This window comes from Tasmannia lanceolata, unplaced genomic scaffold, assembly GCF_043159265.1.
Source record: "Tasmannia lanceolata isolate RefF3 unplaced genomic scaffold, GAP_Taslan_0.1 ptg000037l, whole genome shotgun sequence".
Taxonomy (NCBI): Eukaryota; Viridiplantae; Streptophyta; class Magnoliopsida; order Canellales; family Winteraceae; genus Tasmannia; species Tasmannia lanceolata.
This window is the reverse complement of record NW_027518714.1, coordinates 9,833,340-9,859,978: the sequence shown is the minus strand read 5'-3', so window position 1 is coordinate 9,859,978 and position 26,639 is coordinate 9,833,340. Positions and strand designations below refer to the sequence as shown.

At 39.2% G+C, this 26,639-nt stretch overlaps 1 protein-coding gene across 2 annotated transcripts in view; it reads right to left on the bottom strand.

The window, feature by feature from the left end:
* The window catches only part of GC6 (golgin Putative 6), a 53,938-nt gene that overhangs the window by 14,626 nt on the left and 12,673 nt on the right, over positions 1-26,639 (bottom strand). For both annotated transcript variants that reach the window (XM_077370434.1, XM_077370435.1), the window contains exons 4-14: positions 24,453-24,580; positions 24,299-24,351; positions 20,959-21,105; positions 20,768-20,841; positions 20,599-20,668; positions 10,941-10,994; positions 10,731-10,826; positions 1,176-1,226; positions 1,015-1,104; positions 734-847; positions 568-639 (exon numbers count right to left, since the gene is read on the bottom strand). In XM_077370434.1, coding sequence (XP_077226549.1) covers positions 568-639; positions 734-847; positions 1,015-1,104; positions 1,176-1,226; positions 10,731-10,826; positions 10,941-10,994; positions 20,599-20,668; positions 20,768-20,841; positions 20,959-21,105; positions 24,299-24,351; positions 24,453-24,580 — 949 coding nt within the window. The remainder of the gene's footprint in view (positions 1-567; positions 640-733; positions 848-1,014; positions 1,105-1,175; positions 1,227-10,730; positions 10,827-10,940; positions 10,995-20,598; positions 20,669-20,767; positions 20,842-20,958; positions 21,106-24,298; positions 24,352-24,452; positions 24,581-26,639) is intronic.

Below are 26,639 nucleotides of genomic sequence, written 5' to 3'. Positions count from 1 at the left end.
CCTTACAAATGCCTCCTTAGAAGATGCCAAAGTGAATAACTCGGGAAAGGTATCCTCCATGGTCTATTGTTATTAGTGGCAGGATACAAAGGATCTCATTGCAAAGATCAAACTGAGGTATACACAGCAATAAGAAGGCAACTAGGTAGTGGATACTCTTGCTAATTTCGTGTGACATGAAATGTAATCAAGTCTTTCGGGAATGAAAAGATCTCCCTAGTCCTACAATACGACTTTAAGATGTGATGTATCAGGAAATCATAATATTTGGTCTAAGTGATTTCTTTCAAATTTTTTGGGTTCCTAAACAAAGGCCACGCTAAATGGTATGAGTTGACACAACTCACAACACCAACAACAGTTTGAAAAAGCTGGTCTTTATTCACCATATTTTGCCGCAGTTGGTTATTCTAAATTATGCCTTTATGCAATGACTCAAATGTCTAAGCAATTATATCACGAACTACAGATAATATAATTTTGCATGAAACTTTTTGCTATAAAATCTCTTCTTATAAGGCCAAAAGGCTCAGGGAAAAAGTCTTGAAGCAATCAAATCTGTCTTACCGAACAGCGGACAGCAGAAGCAGCCCATTTGCTCTCCACTCCCAACATTAAAAGATGGTCCAAGATTTTGTTCTGCAAAATGATAAAAGATGACATGTGCATTCATGAGCTAAAAGAACTTTAGAAGGTACAGCGCTGTTAAATGGTCAAAAGATTTAACAACCACCTGGGCTAAGACTGTTTGAGTAGAGAGCTTATTGGCATTTTTTCCCACATCAGTTTGATGACCTTCCATCAAGAGCAATTCTATCGTTCCTATTGCACTGAGCAGATTTATTGTCTAACAGCAAGGTGTTTGTTTCGCAATGCAATCAAAAAAAAAAAATTGACCAGTCATGTCGAGCTGAGAATCTATAGAGTATTCGTGATCAAATCAAGCAATAAAAGATGTGGCTGGAATAAAAATTATGAAGTGAAAAGTTGCACATTATATGATGTGTTGTTTACCTTTTGCTGGGTGAAGCCAAATGCACTTCCTTTGCGAAGTTTTAAAAGTGATATTAATGGCTCAAATCCTACAGTTTCCGTTAGTAATATCTGTAAAACAAAATAGCGCAGTTACTACCAGAGAAGCAAAATGAGACTTCACATTTTTAAAAGCCACAGACCTGGTTAGAGGCATTATTACGAAGGAGGTTGTTCAGCAATTCAAGGCAGTCCTGTTTAGTAAATGAAATATCAGCAAACGCCAACAATACCCTAAAAAATTCTGACATCTTTAAAAACCACAGACCTCGATCTGACAAACAAATCTGACATAGACCAACGATCTAGAATATAATCTATATAATATAGTATTGACATTACAGGAATCATCAGGATAAGCCTTCCAACAGACTATTGAATGCAGTTAAAACCAACCACTAGGCATATTCATATTGAGTCAATGTAAAGAAGCCGTCCAGAAGATTTTCCAAAACCATATTTAGTTATTTACAAACATGAGCGTACAAATTCAACCATCGCGTACCTCCCAAAACAATAAAACAGAAAAAAACTACTCCCAAAACACTAAAAGAGAAAACTAAGTAAAAAATTAAAATAATCAATGACTATTTAATAGTCCCTCTCAACGAAAGATGATGGCAGAGTAAACACACTTGGACCAACTTTAAACGTAACCTTGATCCTAAATTGATTTACTAGAATCATGTGTTGTTAAATCATGATAATGTCAGCTGCTTGACATAGCAGCAGCTGAATTTGTGATACATAAGCCCTAGACTTAAAACAGAGGCATTCCTTAAAGAAATAATAGATAAAACAGGAAATTTCATGGGAAAAAACATCAAGAATACTGTATAAGAAAATAGTGTTTTCGTAAGCATCTGTGTAAGACATGAGGGTAGGTGTAGCCTCAATGCCTCAAGTCATATGCCATGAGGCACACAGTCCTCTAAGTCGTACGTCTCAAACAGCCAAGGGTATACCAAGATACATGAGGTGTACAACAAAGTAACCACTATTGTTTGAGGATTATGAAGAATTTGAAGTTTGGAAGGTAGTTTTCAGAAAATGACTATATTCATAATTAGTCTACAGCAAGTCATCAAGATTAAAATCTGACAACTTTGGAGTGTATGAAATAAAGGAAATAGGGATAACAAAATCATCTGAGACGTAGTGAGTGGCACCAGATCAATAATCCAAGAAGCTTCGGGTGGATAGAACTGAGGAGATGCACATCCATGTAATGTCGGTGGAATAGGAAGAATACTTTGTGGTCATTGTTCGCCACTGTAACTCAAACGAAGGGGTTACATACCAGTACGAGAGCTAGGAAAATAATAGGGCTGATGTTGCTGATACGTGGGAGGATATCCTGGACATATCACACAAACAAAACCTTCGATGATGCCTTGGAGGATATCCTGGACAGACACCACATAATCTTGTTGGATGAATTGCGCTCGCAACTGACTGAGGGACATAAGAACATGTCGAGTCAAGAAATGATCAGCACTTCCAATTATTTTGCAGTTCAAAACGTAACTGCATTGCTATTCAAAAACAAAAAAACAAAGCGTAACTGCATTATGCCAGCCTCAAAATTCTCTCAGGCGAAAGATTGGAGAGATTTACATATCTCCCTAACAGATGTAACATCAAGCGCTTGTGCATTTACTTCAGGAGAAAGAGTGAAATGAATCCACCTGATGAGCAATTGATCATTGGCATGCCAAAAATCATAGTCGAGATCATGGTTTTAAATTTTGGCCAAAATTTTGGATTTCGGTTGAAACTAAAACCGAAATTTCGGGTTTACCAAATTTCGGTAATTGTGGCCAAAATTTCCAAAATTTCAACCGAAATTTTGGAATTTTTGATATTTTTTTTTTAAATATTGTATTATTCAAAATTTTCGGCCGAAATTATCGAATTGGAAAAGAATAAAATAATACTTTTTTCTTTATTACCAGATTTTGGCCGAAATTTTGGTTTCGGTCAAGGACGAAATTGGTATCGAAATCAAAGTTTAAAACCATGGTTGAGATTGTTAACTTACCAACTTCTCCAAAAGCTTAAGCTGTTGGAGAAGGGCAGTATTTAATTTTTTATACTAACACTCCCCCATCACGTGTGACCCACTTGGCAAACACGTGGCACATGTGGTCCCACCTTGGGCCAACCATTGCATGTGGATTTTTTTTTATTTTTTTTACATCGAGGAGGTTTGAACTCAAGACTTTTGGCTCTGATACCATGTTAACTTACTAACTTCTCCAAATGCTTAAGCCGTTGGAGAAGGGCAGTATTGAATCTTTTATACTTTAACAGAGATTATGCTTGTAAGTGGAAGTCTGATGAAGTGCAACTTCACATTGAGACGGAAGATGAGACCAAACAACATGTGCAGAAAATGGGATGTGCATAGGTGGTGAGAAACATATGCTTTAAGAGGACAATAAATGAAAAGGAAAGGAAGTGGAACTCATACAAAGCGGAGAGAGTTCAATGGTCCCCACATTTTATTCCCATAGTGGAGTGATAAGGCCCACTAGCTTTTGGCTTTTATGTTATAAGTCATTAAGTTAGGATGGGGCCCACCTTTCTTATAAGTTGTTAAAGTATAAAAGATAAATAACGCCTTTCTCCAACAGCTTAAACTTTTGGAGAAGTTGGTAAGTTAACATGGTATCAGAGTCAAAAGTCTCGAGTTCAAACCTCCCGGATAGCATAAATCCACATGTGATGGTCGGCCCAAAGTGGGACCACATGTGCCATGTGTTTGCCAAGTGGGCCACACGTGCGGGGCAATGTTAAAGTATAAAAGATAAATAACGCCTTTCTCCAACAGCTTAACATAAGTCATTTAAGGAAGGGGCCCACTTTTTTTCACGTCTGGAATGTCAAGTTGAGAATGGATAAAAATCAGGGGTTTCTAGGGAAAGGGGAGCCCCTTTTTTTTTAATGGCAAGGGGGAGCCCTTTTTATTCGTTGGTTTTAGGGTTATTTTAGGGTGTCAAGGTAGCCTTATATATATATATATATATCATTGTAAAGCCTCTTTAGAAAGGTACGAGCAGTTTTGGAGAGAAATACTTTTGGAGTCTATTCCAAGGATATTGAAGATTCAAGGTTTGAGTCGGATTTCTTCAAGAGGATAGGTAATATCCTACGGCTTGTAATCATCCTTGGATAGGGCTTTCAACATCATCATCGTGACTGATTTTAGTCTACACCAGGGAGGCACGCACACTAAGACAATACATTTTATTATTTTACCCTTAGTGAAGGGTATTATCATACAAGTCATGTATGCTACTCCTTCAACAATTATTTCCATGGAACCTACAACTTCATAGTATATAGCCCCTTGCATGCAATAGGTTAAAGGGGCGGCCCAGTGCACGAGGCTTCCAGCCACTGCGGGATCTGGGGAGGGCTGGTTGTCACAGGTTTCGCCGCTGCAAGCCTTGGCGCAACGATAAGATTGCTCCATTGTGACCTGATGGTCATAGGTTCGAGTCACGGAAACAGCCTCTCTGCAAAGCAGGGGTAAGGCTGTGTAGTACACCTTGCATGCAATAGGTTATTTCTTATAAATGTGCTTCTATTTGCAGTAAAGATTATGCAAGGATTATAAAATTGCCTAGAAAGAATTGTTCAATCAACCATTTCAACTTCACTATAATGTTCGAAATTCAATATAATGTTCGAAACCAAAAAATAAAAAAGAATTGTTCGAAATTCAATAGAATGGGTGAAAAATTATATGCAAATAGACATGTCTAAAAACAGCAAGGGACCTATGCGGAAGAGAAAAAAAGTAAACAAGGAAAAGGAAGCAAAAAGAAGCATTCAGGTAATTTTTCTACTGTTGATATCGACTTCACTATAATGTTCTAATGATAAGCAAACCATCTTAGTATCTCACCTTTTAGGAAAACTATATGTGGGATGAGAGCTACAGAGATCATTGTCCCAAGTTACAGAATCAATTTACATAGAAAGCTGGATGTGAAAGACAACAATTGCAAGCACAAATTGAACATATTTGAGCAGGTAAAAGTGAAATTATGACTTACGAAGGTTGAATAGTTTTTATTTGTCCCTCAAATTGAGCAGAACGTGGCACTAGCATGGCCTAGAGTTTGTTAGGAACGGGGCTATAGTCATTCTCTCTAGCATTTTCCTCGTAAAATACAATCTTCAACTTTAAGTAAGCCATGCTAAGAGCACAGATAGAGGGTTTGATCCAATTTTACTTACCAAACCTTGAGTCTAATGATGGATAGCTGAAAAGGTTGGACATGAGCTTCCAAAGGACACCACATGGAAGGGCAAATGGGTGAATGCTTTATGGAGGAGCAAACAAAGAATGAGACGACACCAACTCTAGCAATTAAAAGCAAAAGCAGAAACTATTTATTTAATAATGCTTCAAGAGCAATGTGTTCATGAATTATTTCCTAGTATGTTTTGGAGTATGAATATGTTTTAGGCCAGAGGAAAATGAATAAATGGAATGGAACATACAAACCAAGGCAATGAGGAAGAAGTTTGTTTATCAGAATCTGAGGAAGATTATGACGTTGGCTTATGTCGAGGAACCAGATGACATATGATGAGGATGATAATGATGACCACAGTTTTAATTTTCCAACAAAACCGACACGAAATGACCGAAATGTTTTCGTCTTCCTCCCAACGAAACCGTACCAAAATTGAAAAGCATTCTGAAAGCAAAATCGTAAGTGTAATAGTGGTATACCATCTTAGCATGTGTTACAAATTTATATTTCAATGAATAGCATTCTACGCCCGGCCCACCGCCTATCCTATCGGCTTGGAAGCAAGCTACCTGTCACCTATCTCACCCAGCACTTGGAAGGGTGGGCGCATGTGTTACATATTTATATTTCAATGTATTGCATGTGAAATGTAATATATTTTGTATACATATTTATATGGATTACATGTGGTCTAACTGAATTATCAGTCATGCACGACAATGCATGTCAAACATTATGAATGGTTGTCTTGCTGATGCAATGGTCTCTTTTTCTTTTTCTTTTTCTTTTTTTTAAAATGGTTACTCATCTGATGGGATATAAGCGTGTATTTGTACTTATTCTAGCATTTCATGATGTTTCATCCTAAAATTCTAACATTTGCATATGCTTCCATGAGTTTCCATGATTTCATAGGATTTCAACTGAAAATTCCAACTGAAATCGAAATATTTCCGTTTCCGTGACAAACTGAACCAAAATTTAAAACCTTGAAGAAGACTTGTAAGTTTTCTATTTTTTTAATCAAAAATAATCTTACGATTAATGGTATGATTTATAATTACTTTCTTTTTTATCTAGGCTATATACTTAACACAGACCTCTTTGTTGTAATGTTTACGAGGTTGCATATAATCCAACGTTCAGTGACATGACTTTCCTACTAACTGAATCGCTTGAATGAGTTGAAGGAAATGAGGCTTCTGGTCCGGCTTGTCCCACTGGAGAGGAGTGTTTTGACTGCAAAAGAGGCAGGGGCGCTTATGAGTGCTGGCTCACTCACGAGGTTGGGTTTGGCCCACGCCCACCTGCTTCTGCGGTTTAGGGATCATCGGCAGTTGTAAATGTTGGGAACCTATAGCGGAGGGAGATAAGTGAAAACATGGATAGGTGTGCCCTCGGACACGGGAATGGGAGAGAGACAAAGAAAGAGAATATTGTGGGGGTAAGCTTCGATAAATACAGATACACCCAATACATCGAAACTCATTGCCCATGGATAAAGAAAGACCGTTTGAACATCAAAAACAACAAAAACTAGAGCCAACATGTAATAGCGAATTCGGAATTGTAACCAAGCTCTCTTCCTTCATATTCTATCACCAACTAATTCAATTCTTAGCATTCTTTGTCTGCAAAAGACTAATCCCTTCATTCGCCCTACGTCACGTCTTTTTCTGCGGTGGAGTCCTCTTTGGCGTGCTACGATGACCGAAGAGTTTGATGCCTTCTTCAGAATGATACTTGGTCACTTGCTCCGTTTAATCCTTCTATGAATGTGGTGGGGTACAAGTCATCGGACAAATAAGGTCAAGGAATGAAAATGACAATAACTAGTACCGATTGATGGGGAAGAGACATATGTAGGTTGGTACAATCGGAGCTATCACCCAGGATTCAAAGAGTACATGACTGGTCTGGCTTTTTTTTACTGTTCGTGATCAATCGAATAGAGTACCCATATGTTTCCCGTGCTTGAAGAAATTGATGATAGGGAAAGAGACACTTTTACAAAATATGTAGAACTCAAAACCATTCTCCTGGAAGCCCATGGGAACCGTCATTAGTCAGTTACCCATTGAGCTGGCTGCAAAGGTAGATCCACAACAAGGCTATAGAGCAACCAACCTTATTACGATCACACAATCAATAAAGAGTTCCGTTAGCAGTCTTCGATGAACAATTTGATTCCTGCTACGATTTACAATTAGATATCAATTTTCAAAACATTGGTAATAGATATTTCAAGATCCACCGCGAAACAAAGAATGAAACTTAGGACAAGGCCTACCAATTTTCAAAACATTGGTAATAGACATTACAAGATCCACCACGAAACAAAGAATGAAACTTGGGACAAGGCCAGTGATGTCAACGATGATCCAAGCTTCTTATTTTCTTCATGCTTCTAACCCTCATAAAAGAGAAAAATGACACGAACCTTCATCAGCTCCTAATACCAATTTAGTATTTCCACCTCTTTTAGTTGTCTTTTTCTGAAGATGGGAGAGGGGGGGTATCATTTACATACTGTTAGAATAAGCCCATGGGCATTACAGTAATTGTACTCTTCTCTTAGTATATATATAAACTAGTGAGAGGGAGAAAGCCCTAACTCACTTTTCTCTTCTCTCTATTCAGTATCAACGCCGCCAGCAACACGGTAAGCAAATGTAGCCGCCTCACCCCGAGAGATCGTCCTCACAGGCTGAGATTTCTCCATCCTCTACTCAGGTAAACTCCTCTCCTATTGCTTTCAGGACTCGTTCCCATTCAACTGCTCATCCTATCTCTAATTTTGTTTCTTATGATCGTCTAATTTCCACTTTCAAAAGCTTCATGCTCTCTAGGCCTTCTGTTGTGTTACCACAGTCTTTGGATGAGGCCCTTAATCACCCAGGATGGCGAGCTGCGATGGACCTTGAGATGGGTGCTCTGCATTCTAACCATACGTGGGATCTGGTCACTCTACCTGCTGGGGCCCGACCTGTTGGTTGCCGTTGGGTATTCTCCATTAAATATCACTGTTGAGCGACTCAAGGCTCGCCTCGTGGCAAAGGGCTACACTCAGACTTTCGGCGTTGACTACAATGAGACATTTTCCCAGTTGCGAAGATACCTTCAATGCGGGTTCTGCTATCCTTGGCCGTCAATAATGGCTGGCATCTTCACCAGTTAGATGTGAAGAATGCCTTTCTTCATGGCGACCTCCTTGAAGAGGTGTATACAGAGCAACCTCCAGGATATGCTGCTCAGGGGGAGTTGTCCTCTTCTGTTTGTCACCTCAGGAAATCGTTATATGGGTTGAAACAATCTCCACGTGCATGGTTTGGCAGATTCAGTGAGGCAGTTATGAGGTATGGCCTCAAACAGTGTGTCGTGGATCATTCCGTATTCAACCATCAGTCCTCAACAGGATGCATTATGTTGATTGTATATGTTGATGATATTATTATCACGGGCAGTAACTCGGTAGGGATTCAGAAGCTAAAGACATTCTTACAAAGAGAGTTTGCTACAAAAGACTTGGGGCACCTTAGATACTTCCTTGAGATAGAAGTGGCATACTCCTCAAGTGGGTTATCTCTATCACAGAGGAAGTATGTTTTGGACTTGTTGGAGGAAACCTGGGAATCTTGGCGTAAAACCTGTGTCTGCACCTATGGATCCAAATGTAAAATTAGTTCCAAACGAGGGTGAATTGTTGCAGGATCCTAGTAGGTATAGGAGGCTGGTAGGTAAGCTCATATACCTTACTGTTACTCAACCTGATATATCCTACGATGTTAGGGTGGTTAGTCAGTATATGACCTCTCCTCGCAATTCACATTAGAGTGCAGTAGTTCAAATTGTCAAATATCTGAAGGGTACACCAGGAAAGGGTTTACTATTCAAATGTCAAGGTCATATGCGCATTGAGGGTTTCTTTGATGCTGATTGGGCTGGATCTCCTGGTGATAGAAGATCAACTACAGGGTACTGTACATTTGTGGGAGGCAATCTGGTCTCATGGAAAAGTAAAAAGCAAAACGACATTGCAAAGTCAAGTGCTGAGGCAGAATACAGAGCAATGGCTCGTACCAGTACAGAGATCATTTGGTTGAGGTCTCTCCTGTCTGAGATCGGTATTAGGTTTCCTTCGCCTTCACAGTTGTAATGTGACAACAGGGCTGCTGTATTCAGTCAAGAGATATTACGACAAATCCAGTCTTTCATGAGCGAACGAAACACATCGAGGTCGACTGTCATTTCATTCGTCAGAGAATTCAGAAAGGGGAGATATGTGCTGTATTCACTCGTTCCGCAGAACAGTTAGATGACATGTTCACAAAACCTTTGAGTTCTCCAAAGTTGAGTGACATTTGTAACAAGCTAGGAATGTATAACTTATACATCCAACTTGAGGGGGAGTGTTAGAATAAGCCCATGGGCATTACAGTAATTGTACTCTTCTCTTTAGTATATTAAAAAACTAGTGAGGGGGAGAAAGCCCTAACTCACTTTTCTCGTCTCTCTATTCTCTCAATACATACATATCATCAACTAAACTTTCATAGGCCAAGAGCTGCAAATGTATATACTACATACCAACGATGACTACAAACAGGATGACCAAGGTTTTAAATTCCAGTTTCAGTTTTGGTCATCATGGAAACGGAAACATTTCGGTTTCGATGGAAATTTATGTGGAAATCTTATAAAATCATAGAAAAATATGGAAACGTATGCAACTGAAGAAACTTTAAGATGAAACTTGGAAAAATGCTAGAATAAACACAAATACATACTTAGAAACCATAACATAAGCAAGAAAGCCATCCGGCTTAATAACATCGAACACCTTGTGACATGCGTTGTCGCACATGTCTGGAATAGTAAAGTGAATAAAGAACAATATAATGAAGTATACGAAAGTAAAACGACCAGTCTCCCCTCCAAGGACCCCAATTCTATGTCAATACCACATAGGTAATGAGGTATGAATGTCCGCATGCCGATCTGACATCACATGCATAAGGTACAGTTACTTTGTTGTGGAGTTCAATGATGTTACCTACCAAATATCATTCTCTACATTAATGAAATGAAATCATAACATATTTCCATACTATTGTAGTTTCGACCATTTCGGTCGAATTTCGGGAATTTTAACAGACATAATGATGTGGAAAGAATTCATTGAGATTTAATTTCAGTGGGGACGGAAATGAAAACATTTTAGCCATTTCTGAGAAATTTAAAACCTATAATATGGAAGTCAAAAGAGGTATAAGTTCAATTTAGAGGAAGTTGTCATAGTGACAAGAACAGAAACTGCAGGAACTATTATGTCCACATCCTTTGCTACTAGAGAAAGAATCAGAGGCTCAAGTGGAGGTATGGAAAAGTTGGCTAACCTATTAAGATGCGAAGTTCCAAGGAAATCACCTGCACGACAACACCACCTTCTGAACCTCCTTCTTCTTTAATTATGCTAAAGATTTTCTCAAATGCACCCTCAAAAACAACAATCTTCTGGATTTCCTGAAATTTATCGAGAAGAGTAGTCAGTAACAAAATCAGAAAAGTTAAAACAAATTTTGAAGCAAGATGATATAACTAAGAAGTTAGAAGATATGTGAATGATAAGAAAGTCACCTCAGCTTCACGAGTCAAGTACGTAAGAAGTAACAAAGCTTCATTTCGTATAACCTATCAAATAGACATCACATTAAGACAAGAAAGTCACCTCAGCTTCATGAGTAAATAAGAAGTAACAAAGCATCAGCTTCATGAGTAAATTAAGAAATAACAGAGCATCATTTCGTTTAACTTATCAAGTAGACATCACACTAAGATAAGAAAGAAGGAACCTATTGATACCAGAAATGCCACAAAAATTAATAAAGAGAAATTCAAATAAAATAATAACAAATAAAAGAACATAAATGAAACTAACAACGCAAGGGACTAAAATAAATGCTCCTCATCTAATCAAGTCAGCAGCATCTGACCATAGCCCTTTTGTATGGGAGCTGCTCAAACAATTGCAAAGACGTTACTTTGAAAGTAACTCCATAAGTGCAGTTTATTTATTTTTTGGATATTATATCTTTTATAGGGAAATGATACCAGCACAACAATGTTTGATGATTGCATTAACTCATCTACTCTTTTATTATTTAAAGAGCTGTCAAAGATTCTTACAGTTCCCAAAAAGTTCTCACAAGCCAATTTAAAAAGAAAAGACAAGATGAGTTTGCGCCATTATTTTTTGGAAAATTGGCAAGTCTATTCATAATAACAAGATTTACAAGAGTTGGGGACAAGTAGCCCCACCCCTTTACATGATAACAAAGGATGCCAAAACAGGTACTCCAATAGCCAGAAAAAGAAAAAGAAAAAATAAAATACCATCGTTTTGATACTCCCAATTGTAACCTCAAAATGCTCCTCCAGCAGAGATATCGGGGTTGCAGCCATTCCTGGACTCAAAGTCCCAAAAGTCAAAACCACTCAGAACTATCACCACCAACACACCCAACATTAGAAATTTTCAGACCATTTGACATCACCATAGGCTGACCATCGAGGGATCAAGAAAGATCATGAGCAGTGAAGGACCAAGGTCCCTCTAGCACCTCTCGGATAGTACTCATCCCTATCAACCTAAAACTTGACCCCCATAGCAAGAAAGACTGGTAAATTACCAAACTCTACAAAAAATATTCATTATCCTAATTTAACTCCCAGAGAAATTCATCAACAAGCCTATAATAACAGCCACGCCACAAACAAACAAACTCCCACGCACTTCGATTAACACCACCACCTGCCCAAAACGTTGAATGACCGAAACTTCCTTATCACTCCATAAGAGCATTAAGCTCTCTGCTACCACGCCCCGGCGTTTTCTCCCTTTTTTCTATCTCATCCCTCTTCTCAATTTCCAAGAACATTTTCTTGGTCTTCACCAAATTTTCTTCAAAACCAATCTCCAAGGCACTTCTAACCTTTGACATCTCCTCAAACTCCGCTGACATAGACTTTTCCTCTTCCCAAGAGCTCACTGTTGCCTCCTCAGAGTCACTCAGCCCTAAATAAGCACGACTTAATTTTGCCACCGAGGTCTGCATCCAAGGAATCGCGAGGAAGGGCCGACCCACTGTAGTGGCTCTCACTTGTATCTTCCATCTGGACATCATCTCTTTTAGAATCTTTGTCTAATGCTTTTCTTTCCTCCTTCAAAGCTTTCTTGAAGTGTGGTAATTCGTAGACCGGTGCACAGCACTCTTCAAACAGTTTTTTTTTTTAGACGGTAAAATGATAATATATTAAAAGGCGAATCGAGCACTCTTCAAACTGTTAAAGTATAAAAGATAAATACTGCCTTTCTCCAACAGCTTAAGCTTTTGGAGAAGTTGGTAAGTTTAACATCGTATCAGAGCCAATGATCTTGGTGTCCTGATTACAATTCTATCAATTCCGTTTTCCAGCGGGCGGCCGATCTAGCCCTCCGCAGGGCATCAAGCCCATCATCTTCACCTCTTCTTGCTTAGGTCCTCTTTCCCTTCTCTTTGATGGTTGTCCTAGTATTCATTCCTTCTATTATTCTTTAAGATCTGCAACTCATTTCTTTTTACCATGTGGTGGCATGGGTTTGATGATCTCATCCGTGGAGCTTCTTCCATTACCATGTGAAGGCTACATCCATTTCTTTCATCAGGTATTCTGAGATGATTTGAATAAGGGATTCAAATCATTCCAGCAAAGACTACTTGTTGTCAGGCTTCATCTTGACAGGGAAAGGGGTTACAAATCATATCCCGCCACTTTACTCAGTACACCCCTCTTTCCTAATACCCATTCACCCTATCTCCTCGGGTCCTTGTCTTTGCAAAATACTCAAATACCTAGTCCTTGATTTGATAAGTGCACCCCTTCATTGTTTTTTTTTTCCGACACTTCTCTTCTCTTCATACCTATCCACCTTAAGATTAATAATTAAGACCCCATTTGCTTTTACCCAAAGTTCTACCCCCAAATTTGTTATTTGCACCATTACAAAAAAATTCATAGTGTTAGTTACTTGTGTTTGCCATTATTTTTCACAACCGCTAATTGTCGCTCCTCCTTTCAAATCTTAATTTCCTTTCCTAATTTCTTCTCTGATCCATTTCAGCTGAGGTATCTGTCTTAAGGTGCGTGCCTGAAATAATTCCTCTACACAGTTGAGGTGCCTCATTCCATGAGGTGTGTGCCTGAGCCGACCCATGATGTCTTGCCCATCAAGGCCCATTATGGCCTATTAAGGCCCCATCTTGCCCATTCCGGCATTGGTCCATTGTGACCCATTTCTCCCATTCCGGCATTGGTCCATAGTGACCCATTTCTAGAGGGTTCGGTATTAAACACCACCCTAAAGACTCGCCCATTCCGGCTTCAGTCCAATTCAGTTCTGAGGCTCTTTGTGGTTCATCTTTCATGCGACATGTTCTTCAACAACAAGCGGCAATCATCTTCAGCAATATCAACAACAGGCAAACATCAATTGTAGCAGTGTGCATCAAAATTTGCAAACTTTTATATTGCTTTTTTGGGTGATCGATTGTAATCAAATGTATATCGATTTCCAATCCATTTATGTTTGAGGGGGCATGTTAGAATATGTGACATCCAACGGTTGTATTGGGTTGAGATTCACCGTTGGATGTCACATATTCTAACATGCCCCCTCAAACATATATGGATTGGAAATCAATATACGTTTGATTACAATAGATAACCCAAGCTTTTGGAGAAGTTGGTTAGTTAACATGGTATCAGAGCCAAAGGTCTCGAGTTCAAACCTCCCGAATAACAAAAATCCACATGCCATGGTCGACCCAAAGTGGGACCACATGTGCCACGTGTTTGCCAAGTGGGCCACACGTGCGGGGGAGTGTTAAAGTCTAAAAGACAAATAATGCCTTTCTCCAGGTTAAGCTTTTGGAGAAGTTGGTAAGTTAACACAAACGATTTCTTACTAGTGAGCTCTTCAATCACTTTCTCCTTTTCTTTGGCCTCCTTTCATTTAACCAATGCTTATTTTTGCCACTTTTTGTTGAAGTAAATCATGGGTAATCTTCCATTAAACCGGAGCTTGTTTTTAAACTGAAAATGATTTTTTTGAAAGCCACATACTAAGGTTAGTAGCTTAGCTCTAACACTTGATGGGTTTGGTGCTAATCAAATATTACAACTATTTGATTTAAATCAAACAGTTTTAATATTCTGTTAAGCTGAAATCTTGGGGCAAAAATGGATAATTCTGCATGAAAATGTAGGGAAAAACACACATACACGATCTGATACATGTTCCAGAGGATTGAATAGGAATGGTAATGCTTTGAAGGATCAAACCATAGGTATATCCTGAAGCTTCTTCCATTGAAGTTTCAGATATTCAAGGGCCACTTCCCCCTTCGAAGCTGACTCTTGGTGCTTCCTCTTCCTATTGTAGCCCACTCTCTTGAAAGCTTGCTTTTCCCCTATACGCAGGCCCTCGTCCCGGGCAGCTTTCCCTTTTCCTTTGAGATCCAGGGGCTCCCCTTCATCTGAAAAGGAGGAATCCCCAGACGAGTCATAACTTTCTAGCATTGCAAGAAGCTTGGAGATGAGTTTCTTTTTTTTTTCCTTTTCGTGCGTATACGGATGTCTTCCTACATCCCTCTTCTTATAAAAAGAGGACCGACCCTACTGATCACTGGCGGCGAGAGGGTGTAATAATTATCCACAAACCCATAAGTACCGTGCATGATAGAGGTGTTTTCCTATGAAAGGAACTAGAGGCGTTTTTCCTACGAAAATCCTTTCCTATTCTGCCTCGGAAACTGTTTTCTAGCCGGATGACGCTTAGCAAAAGATATCTACTTTTTTTTCCAAAGCATCTTACTATTTTTCACATTTACAAGATCGAGGCTTCTGATGACCTTTACGATGTTCGGGACAGGGGCTGAATTGCTATCATTCTTTTTATACTTTTTTAAAATTCCCCACTACCCTGAGTGTCCGCTCCTGGTTTGCCACGTATATGCTCATTTAATTCCTTTTGTTTTTCGAAATCAACTAGCCGGTCTACCTCTCTGCCAGCTTTTGGAGGCCTCATCATTCCAGCCAATGATGTTTCAGCCCGATTAGACCCCAATTCAAATTTGAAATCAGGGTTTTCGAACGAACCCCAACGGTTCGTTCGTCTGGGCTAGAACTGATTTTCCTTTACTCGTCTCGACGGAGATTACCTTATCCTCCGATATCAATATGCCGAAACTGGACTTATCCCCATCCTCAAGGTCGGACATAACTTCTAGAAGGGACTTACCATTAATCTTCATTCCACCATTAATAGACTCTTCTTCCAACATGCTCATGACACCTATTAAGTAACTTCTATTCTCAACCTTCAAATTAATAAACGGACATAAACGTTTCCAATATGAGGTCAGAACCTTAGCTCAAGCAAAAGCCATACAGTGATCGTGGTTCCCTGGCAATTTATCTTGAAGGACTTAGCCAAAAACCCTATCTAATGCCTCTACAGTTGAGGAAGTTCAACCATGAACTGGAATACTATTGAATTTTATCCAGATATTCTTGCCACCTTAATGAAATGTCAGACTCCATGTATGTAAAGAAGCGATGTGGTTTCCCAAAATCTCCTCGCCGAAGAACACAGCTTGCATGGTTCTCCGATTCAAACCTGAATAGAACCTCCAAAGGACTGATTGCAAGAGGTATTGGGAGCTGAGGGATATTCCATGATTTTTTGGCCCATTCCCAAATTTCCTCAAGCTTCCATTTAGAGCCTTTCATACAGCTCACTAGGCACCTTCTGGGAGTCATTTTCCGGTCCTCGATCTCTCTGCCAGAGACACTTATTTTCAGAAGCTGACCACCGATTCCAGATTTAAGGGCAAACTCCTCCATACCACTAGTCATGGGATTTTGAGGGTTCTCTTCGCCTTCTCCTTTCTCCAGCAAGCATTTCCTGCAACTACATCTCCCACTAGTCATGGGATTTTGAGGGTTCTCTTTGCCATCTCCTTTCTCCAGCAAACATTTCCCGTAACTACATCTTCCAAAATTGTAGTAGCCGCAGTCCTTGCATTTCCAGTCACCTACAAGAGGCTTCTCTGATGTAATATTTAATCTTGCTCCCGTGCCCCATCGACTAGGTATTCGCCTTTCTCCCGGAAAGATTATCCGGTCATGTATTGGCCTCTCCTCCTCGTTTCCAGACCCATAAGCCTAAACTTGAGCACTCCTCGATGAGGAACGAGGAGAGGAATGTATACTCTTCCCATTTCCAAGCATGATTAGGTTTAGCCTACATCAATCTCTCTGAATCTTCAATGCTTGAAGAGCATCAAAAACAGAGTAACCAGCTTCTATAAGATCCAGATAAACATCCTTCAGGCTCTCAATCCTGTAACCACAGTTACAAAGCCCCCATCCAATGTCATTACCCAGATAAATCACCCCTGGAGATCTCTCCCATCGGTAAATGAACAAAATCCCGGATTGTTATTCAAATCTCCTTAAGCAAGCCTCCACGAGCATCTCACTAAATCTTTCATGGTCTCAAGCAGCACCGGTATTTCGTGAGTTTGCGCCATTATTAATACAGGGTAGTGCCAATATCAGTACCTTTTTTATATTCAGTATTTTATGATAGTTTTTCAAGATTATCACAATAAAATTTTAAATTTTGAAAGTAGCTCCATAAGTACTGGGTCGACAAAGTGTCAAGAACAATAATTGTCGCATGCTAAGAGATTCATTTCCCTCACAAATATGCAAGTCTCTCATTTCTTGTCTCCCATAACATTTTGAACATCACCTAAGCACATAATAACCATTGTGAAATAAGATGTTTCATTGATTCATTTCTTGAATGTCACTTAAGTACATAATTACAATTGTGAAATAAGATGTTAGATTGATTCATTTCTTACATTTTTTATCACATTCATTTCTAATTCTAACAGCTATGGGTTGGATTGCCTTGGCCTCAAATCTATTAAAATGAATCCTTAAAAAATAAACATTCAAATGACTTCCACACGGGTTGTATAGGAACGCACAGCTCTAAAACAACCTTAAAAAATGAAAGTTTTCCCACCATAAATAAAGACTTTCTTATTACTTTATTAGGGATGCACAACCGCCAAAAAATCTCAAGACATTTGTATGAAATAATAAAAGAGAAGGGCTTGAGAATTTTAGGCCTAAAGGGGCTGTACTGCTGGTGTCAGCATGGCACCTGCTGATGTTAGCAGGTGGACCAAAGCACATCAGATGGCGCTGAAATTAAGGTAAAACTGCAGTTTTTTAAAGGGGGATTATGGATATTTTCTGGAATTTTTGGAAGCCAGTAAAGGGGTTTTAGAGTCCTCCAATCAGAAACATTTGTGTCTCCTACAAATTAGCAACAGAAATAAATAAATTTAGTACAAAGAGCTTTTTTTTAATGGTAGAAAGATTTATTAAAAAAATGGGGAAGAGCCCGTGACAGAGATGGTCAATACATAGGGAGAGAAGAAATACAAAAATACATAAAAAGCTCACGAGAAAAGAATATCAAAGATCTCTAATATTAGTGAGAGATGACGTTTTTTTGAGTAGTTAGAGAGATGACTTTTGTGAATGAATAGAACACGCTTTTGACCGAACTTCGAAATACATGGGCATTTCTTTCCTTCTAGATAACCCAGATGGTGTGATGTAGGACCGGGAAGGGAAATAGAAGAAAGAGGATAAAGAACAAGAAGAAGATTAGAACTAGAATAGACGAATTTAGGGAGTAGAAGAAGAATGGGAGAAGAGAAGAGATGGAAGAATAGAAGACGAGAAGTGGAAGAATAGAGGAGGAAACAATTCTAGGGGAGAAGCTCTCAATCAATTCAATAATCATCCAAATTAATAATTCGTAACAATGACGCCTATATATAGGCAATGTGATGGAAATAAAATTCCGTGGAAAATAAAAGTCCTAACAACTAAAAACATGGAAATAAATATCCTAGAATCTAAATAACATGAAAATAAACTCATAAACTAAATAACATGGAAATATAAATCCTAATGGGCAAATATGCCACTTATTGGTCTATTATCTGCATCATGGTGGATAACAACAAAACTTTTCACAAGATTCTCCCTTTTATCCTCCAAAAAGACAAGGCCCACAATCTAGAAGATCAGCCAGAGGGAAGGAAAAACCCACATGATCCTAAATCTCCAAAGGATACAGCTCCTAATTCCTCTAGCAAACTTACAATAGATAAAGATAGTGTCCACAAACTCCCCTTGCCACTACGCACAGAAAACAATTATTGATAAACATTTTATGATTTCATAAATGGTTGATCGTGAGAATCATATCCCGAAAAGCGGTCCACCCAAAGTCACACACTCTAGGAGTGGCAGGAATGTGCCACACCCCGACCAAATGCAGAGAAAGAGTGCTAAAAGCAGTGTGGTGGTAGAAAGACCTGACACTAAAGATCCCGGAGGAATCTCAGATCCAGACCCTTTATCCTTCCCGGGCTTCTTTTTATCCTTCCCGGGCTTCTTTATATAACATGAATTCATGATATCTAAGGGACGGGCAACTCGATAGATTTCTCTTTCAAAGAAATATCGCATGAACTTCAGCTTCCAAGAAAGTCGTCCCTCCTCCCACTCAAAAGAGTCTTGGACAAAGGCATCCTTATCAGAAGCCACCGTATAAAGATCAAGAAACAAATGACCCAAGGCCACCTAAGCCGAAACCGAAACAACCGAAATGCATAAACCCAAATCATAATTGTAATTGTGGTATACTATATCAGTATGTATTATATAATTGTATTTATATGAATCGCATGCGAAATGGGGCGCATGCATTGTGTATGAATATTTATAGGGAAATGTTATCAGCACTACGGTATTTTGATGAGGGCACTCCTCACTTTATTAAAAGTTCGGTATGGCCCGCACCATAAGATGATCCAAACCGTCCATTAGATGGGCCGCAGCCTAAATAGGTTGTGCCCCAAAAATTATTTATATAGGTTGATCCTAACCCTCCGATCTATAGATGGGTTACGATCAACCCTCTAACATTAAGACCGGAGGGCTAGGAGCAACCTATGGAAATGATTTTTGAGGCACAACCTATTTAGGCGTTGGCCCATCTAATTGACGGTTTGGATCATCCTATGGTGCGGGCCATACCGTACTTTTAATAAAGTGCGGAGTGCCCTCATCAAAATACAGTAATGCTGATAACATTTCCTTATTTATATGAATTACATGTGAAAATGGAATGTACTAAATCATCAGACGAGCATGTCACTAGGTGTTCGATATTTTTAACCCATTATGGATGGTTGACTAGCTTATGTGATGATTTGTAAATGTGTATTTGTGCTTATTCTAGCATTTCTTGAAGATTTATCTTTAAATTCTATCATTTGCATAAGTTTCCGTTATTCTATAGGATTTCCACCAAAACTGAAACATTTCTGTTTCCGTGGCAACCGGAGCCGAAACCAAAATTTAAAACCTTGGAAGAAGGCCTGTTGCTCCACTTGATGAAAATAAACTTCAATGGAGCATCTAGGAATAAACCAAGTAGAGTTATGATTCAGCAAAAATTAGAACAGTAGCCAGATTTGTATGCCGTTCAAACCTGGCTGGAAAGAAAGGACACTAAAATAGGATGAGAATTGACGAGTAGCTCCAGGGAAATTGGACCATAATTAGATGGTTTCCAAGAACCAAAAGTAGAATGTATCCTTCAAAAGGAAATGCTATATCCGATGCATTTGGCTAATGAGGACATCATGGTGAAGATCAAAGGGTCTAGTACATATCATCAAATTGAATTAAATCCCTCATCTCATATTTTCATGGCACCCTTTTCATCATACAGCTATATAAGCTAAGTTTTATATTGTCTAACCTTTACATATGACTATCAAAAAACTAGTAGGCTCACCCTCGTACATGCATGAAAAAAGAGTAGTTACCTGATAAATGTTAAGCTCTAAATGGAGATTCTAACAGAAATCACAAAATCTGATTTCCAGCGAGTGAAGGACAATATTTTTGTGTGATACTTTGAATAAACATGAGCATATCTTATGTGTTCTAACAAGCAAGTAAAGGACAATAGTTTTGTGTAATACCATAAATTTCAAAAGTAAACCCTCACATTAAGTTAACAAAATGATGAGATAAGAACAACTTTTTTGTTATAACAATATGAGAAATGATGAGCCAAAATTTTCACCTCACGATCCATAAGCATATCCATAAGCCGAGTCATTCCACGTGGAATGGCAAGAATTTCTTCTTGTAATCTGAAACAGGAAAATCAAACTTAGAGCAAGATGACCTAATCTTAGAAATCCAAGCAACAGAAAAGTGAGAAAAAACATAGCATTTCCGAAAGGGAGTACCTGTTTGGAGAATTTGTAAGAAGTGCTGTCAAAATTTGAAGTGTATAATATCGGACATAGAAGTCATCTTCTGACTGCCAATGTGACAAAAATCAACATAGAACCAGAGGTTTGTACAGCTAAATATAAAATCCTAGCAAGCCCAATATAGTGTCCAGAAGTTAATAGGAGCCAAAGAGGAAAAGGCCCACCAATAAACTTAGTAGAAGAGAGATGCTTTCCGGCTCTCTAGAAAGAAGATCGGAGTTCATTAAAGACGGTTGAACCTCATTCTGTGGTCCATGCACATGACCAATAGGATTACAGGCGCTTACTAAAGTTTCTAGAGCACCTCGGACCTGCACACATCTAATATAATCACAATAGAAACATGTTTAACAGTAAGGACACCAAGGAAAAGAATTCCAGAACAAGATAGAACAGTAACAAAAGAGAAAATAACTCAAAAACAAATGCCTGTGCCACTCATGTACGAGAGACTAACTGCAGCAAAAATCAGCTATTGTCTGAGGAATAAAGTATGATAACATATTATAAATATGCATGACAAAAATCAGATTGTGAGTCTTTGAACAGAACTCATCATGTATCACTGTTGACCGGACCAGAAAGAGATATGCAGGAACAGAGTCAACGATCTCAAAATTGATTAGTACAATGGATTATAAAATGCCAAACTGTGTAGTGAAAAAGCTCAAAGAGCAAAAATGTTCACTTAATGTAATTTTCTCAACTGAAAAGATATGTGAGCAAACATATAGCGACAGTGGGGTATGCCCGGGAGCAAGCTTTGAAAGCCACTCAATGGTCACTTGATGTAATTTTCTCAGCTGATAAGATATGTGAGGAAACACAATAGCGACAGTGGGATATGACCGAGAGCAAGCTTCGAAAGCCACTCTTATAAACCGGGCCTCTGTCTCCAGCAAAGTTTAAAATTTTCGTTTCGGTTTCGGACATGGCAGTACTGTGCCGAAATTTCATTAAAAAAATTAAAAATACATTTTCCCGAAATTTTGGATTTAAGTGGTGGCCCCAACTGAAATCCGAAATTTAAAACCATGGTCTCCACTCCAGTTCGCAGCTGTAAACACCCCCCCCCCCCCCCCCCAACACCACCCACCCACGCAACAAGGCGAGAGCCTTAAATCTGTAAATATAGCCGCCTATATTTTATTTGATTTTATAGATCCATCAACTGCCAATAATTTGGTGGAGGAGGCAAGGATCCCTGTGCCATATCCAACAAGGAGTAGATTTCTGACAGCTTGTTCCCTGTTCAGTGACTTGTTTGGGGAATAGCGAATAGCCCACTGAAAAGAGTAATGGAAGGATCGAACCAGTGCCAGACAGGGAAGATCTCACTTTGTATAAAACTTCCACAATGAGTTCAGCCAAGGCCAGTGGAGCGTCCACAAGTGGTAACAAAGGAATTTCAAGAAACGCGCAATTAGGTGCAAAACAGAGAGTCAACATTCACAGAAATTGGTACTAATGTTAAATGAGACATCAGATGTCCTTTCCCGAGAAGCAATAGGTAGTGCATCTCTTATGCATAGAGAAGCCATTAATAGGCTGACAACATCAGAAAAAACAGGATGTGTCATTTTTGGGTTGATTCTTTGAAACAGATAGACATTACCAGAGTTTGTTTTGGCAATAGGCCTTCATTTCCTTCATCTTAATATTACAATTTCGATTCCTTCTAGAGCTTGCCCTGGTTAATAAAAAATTCTATCAAAAGCAAAGGGATGCACAAAAGCTCAAAAATACCCCTTTTTTTTAAATGAAGCTCAAAAGGACCTTACCATCAAATGTTTGACCATAAAAATTAATACATCCAATCAATGAAACTGTGATAAATAAGTGTAGCTATTGTGTATATCAAAGCTCCCCTTACAGCTGGAGAATGGATGACACATTGACAACCATTTGCACTGCCTCTTGCAGTTGAATCAGTCCTTCCGGGATCTTTAATCAATAATGTAGTTGTTCATAAAATATAAAAATAGAAAATAAAAACACTGGAACCATTAAATACATCAGCTATGGTCACACACAGTTTTCCTAACCCAGAAAATAAGAAAGAAAAAAAACTTGGCCTTAGGTTTATAGAGTTATAATACTTCTCATAATTTGATAGAAACATTCACCATCACAAATATTGTTATATGGTGGAGTCTAACTAAAGTAAAATGCATAGAGAAATCTGTTCAATTGATTAAAAATTTAAAAAAATTAGAATAAGGAACTCCAAAAGGGCATTTTAATTAAAAATAGACAAACAATTAAACACCAAGGAACTCTAAAAGGGCATATATGAATTGCAATCAGTGCGCTGATATGCGTGAAGTTGATCCAAGCACCAATGGACAAGAAAAATGGTTGCTAAGTTGTCTTGGATTCCCAAATTGTCCATAGGGTATCCCAAACGCCAAGTGTGCACCAGAGAAAAAAAAGGGGCGGCCCGGTGCACGAGGCTCCCGCCATTGCAGGGTCTGGGGAGGGCTAGATGTACGCAGCCTTACCCCTGCTTTGCAGAGAGGCTATTTCCGTGACTCGAACCTGTGACCACCAGGTCACAATGGAGAAAATGATCGAAAAAAAAGTAAGTGTTAGTTGTCAAAATATCCGGCAGGAATTAGATGTAAGACCTGACCCAACAGCTTTCTCAATGTTAAGAAATTATAACAAAGAGAAACCAAAGACAACTTTTTTTTTAATGGTAAACCCACTGGAAGATGTTCTTAACTGGAGCATCCAGTCGAAAAATCAAAGCAACAAGAAAATACACAAGACATGCAAAGAAGAGATGAAAACAGCCGCCATGAATTATAGCTGTTTCCTTTTTTTGTTGAATGATACCAAGTATTATAGCTGTTAGCATCAGCAACCCAATACAGATGTCAAGGGTAAGGGATCAGAACAAAATGTAAGACATCCTAGTACCACCAATAAGAAGATACAAAACCATCAGTATAAGTTGTTACAGAAGAGCTTCCAAAAGAACATATCATACCAAGTTACCAAAAGACAACCCCGGATAAAATCATTCTGAAAGAAAAACACTCAAACAAGACCAAACTATCGGAAAACACATATTTTGACTCTGTAGTAGACTGGAATTCCGATTCTCATAAAACTAATATAGGACGTGACAAGCATGCATGGCAAAAAAAGAACAAGCACATACAAGTTTATGTAGGGCTCGGGAAGATTGCATTGAGATAAAAGTAGGATTCGCACTAAATATGGCCAAGATGATGTAATACAAAGAGAGGGTGTCTGGCACACCCAGAATAGAGATTGCAGCACAGCACTTTCAGCACAATTTTTTTCTGCATAATTTTTCCCTTAGGTCTTATATCTCAGACAGGACTATAATGGTTATCAGTCACTAGACATGACAGAATTCCCAGCAATGATATCTAACTGAAGATAGAATAAGATAGTCCATTCTACCAAGAACTCTTATTATGAAGCCTTCAGATATGGAGAAAATGACAGATACTATTAGAGGTAAAAACAAACCATCTCTACGTCATCACGCTCCTCCTTTAAGACAGCCATAAGCACTGGGAAACCTGCGCATAAATAAATACAACCAATGTTTATGTGATACACATAGGGAAGACAATAAGAGTTAGGCGTCTTCACGTTCCTTTTCAAAAGAGGAAGAACTCACCCATTGCGCCAAATGCTAGCTGAGCTGAACGACTTTCTGCTACAAGAGACTGAAGTTCAGCAATGGCAGCACGCCTATCCTCTGCTAGAACACCATTGCTTATACGGTCAAGCAAGCGTTCAACATAGCTGTTGAGACAAGCCAAGTGATACAGATTAACAAAGAGAACAAAGAAAAATCAAAAGTACTTTTATTTTTTGAAAATTGACATATTTCACTAATATTAAGGTGGCATTCGGGATCAGGAGTCCCATCCTACGATACAATATGTTAAATAGAGAGTGATGGCACGGGCATACCCGAGACCAACTAGTAACCACAGAGTAACAATACAAAAAGCAAGTACCCATCGCCTCCTCCTATCTTCCTTTCATCAGCTAACATTCTTTATAAGATTAAAAGAGTCCTTTGTACACCTTCGCCTGTGCCCTTAAAAGAGTGCGGTTAACTCTGTTCTCATAACAGAAATCAAACTAGAATTCTGAAACCCTAAAACAGGCGTGAAACTCCAAGAGGAGAAATAGCAGGGGATTGTATACTTCTAGATATTGACAAGTATTTCCTTTTGCTATTTACTCCGAAAATAATTGTCTTGGATAATCGTCAGGATCACCAACAACAAACATAAAACCCTCTAAAATAACTCCAAAATTAACTATTAACACCCTTCAGACTAAACATCAATGGAACCACTATCGACTTTAAGTAAAAACTGAAGAAGGGTTCAACCCTAAGCGAAAAAACACTAGGCCACTCAAGCCAAGAGGAATCAACTTCCCTCCAGATAACCCATTTCCTAAAATCTGCAAGAAATGTAACTCCATTTTCCTCATTTTTATCTGTTATCTTTTTCCTTCCCCCTTTTTCCTCTTTCTTTTTCCTCTCTTTTCCTCTTCTTTTTGGGCCAGAAGGCTTTTATACAGGGTTGTTACCCTCGGCCCCCTTAATCTCCAACTCCATCCCAACCTCTTTACTCTCCATCAAATTTCTAATTGCCATAGAGCAAAATAACTTTTGTGTGGCTTCCAAATCTTCATCATAACTAAGGGTGTCAATTTTGGCTCGGGCTCGGAGGCTCGCTCGAGCTCGGTTCGAACTCGGCTCGAATCCTTAACGAGCCGAGCCGAGCCGGCTCACCAGGCTCGTTAAGCTTAATGAGCCAAGCCTAATTTAGGCCGGGCTCGGCTCGGCTCGTTAAGGCTCGTTAAGAATTTAATATATTTAAATATATATATTATATATTAATTTATACATTAAAAGGGTTGTCCAGGGAGTGAAAGGGGGGGGCAAAATATGTCACCTCATTTTTGGAACCCCATTTGTTACTAGGACCACCCCCCATAGTGTAAAAAAAGTAGTCAAATTACACTAGTAGGGGTGTGAACATAATATAACCCGAGCTCGGTAAGGCTCGCGAGCCTGGCCGAGCCTGACCGAGCTGAGCCCGAGCCTCGTTCGAGCCCGAGCCGAGCCGAGCTTTTGAGCTTAACGAGCCGAGCCGAGCCTGGCCAAGCTCGGCTCGGCTCGTTTACACCCCTAATCATAACCTATTCCAAAAGCATCGCCTATTGCCAAAAGTTCGTCCATTTCCTCACGGGGAACAGCTACATCCTCTTCTGATTCCAGAGAATTCATTAAATTTGAGTCTGCCTCCTGCATATCTTCAACAATGCCTATCCGGTTCCGGATCTCTAAACCGACTTCCCCGATCAAGAGAGTCCCTTGACTCCTAGGACACACCTTCTGAGGGACTTAACAATTTTTCTAACCGTACTATCTCCGCCGCCTTAATCTCCTCCCATCGCTGACGACGCGCCTGACGCTCATCTACTACAGCCTTCTGGAAAAAATCCATCTTGTAAATCTGAACAAATACTTCCTTTGGATCTGATTTTCCTGACATCAGAAGAAATCTTTCTCTGTTGTCCAAAGCTTCTCGCTTAAACTGCTTCCATTGCTGTTTCAAAATTTTCATCGAGACTTCCTTGGGTGTCGGACACTCTTTTGACGCCAGTTGTTCATTGTATTCTAAGTCTCGGAGAAACTGTAAATCACCCACCTCGAACGAGGCCGCTTCCCACATCCTTAGGGGAGAAGAGGAAGAAGTAGCCAATGAAGGGAGAGGAGGTCGGAAAGGTTTATCAAAATCCTTCAAAAGAGTACTAAACTTAGAAGTTAGGGAGTGGT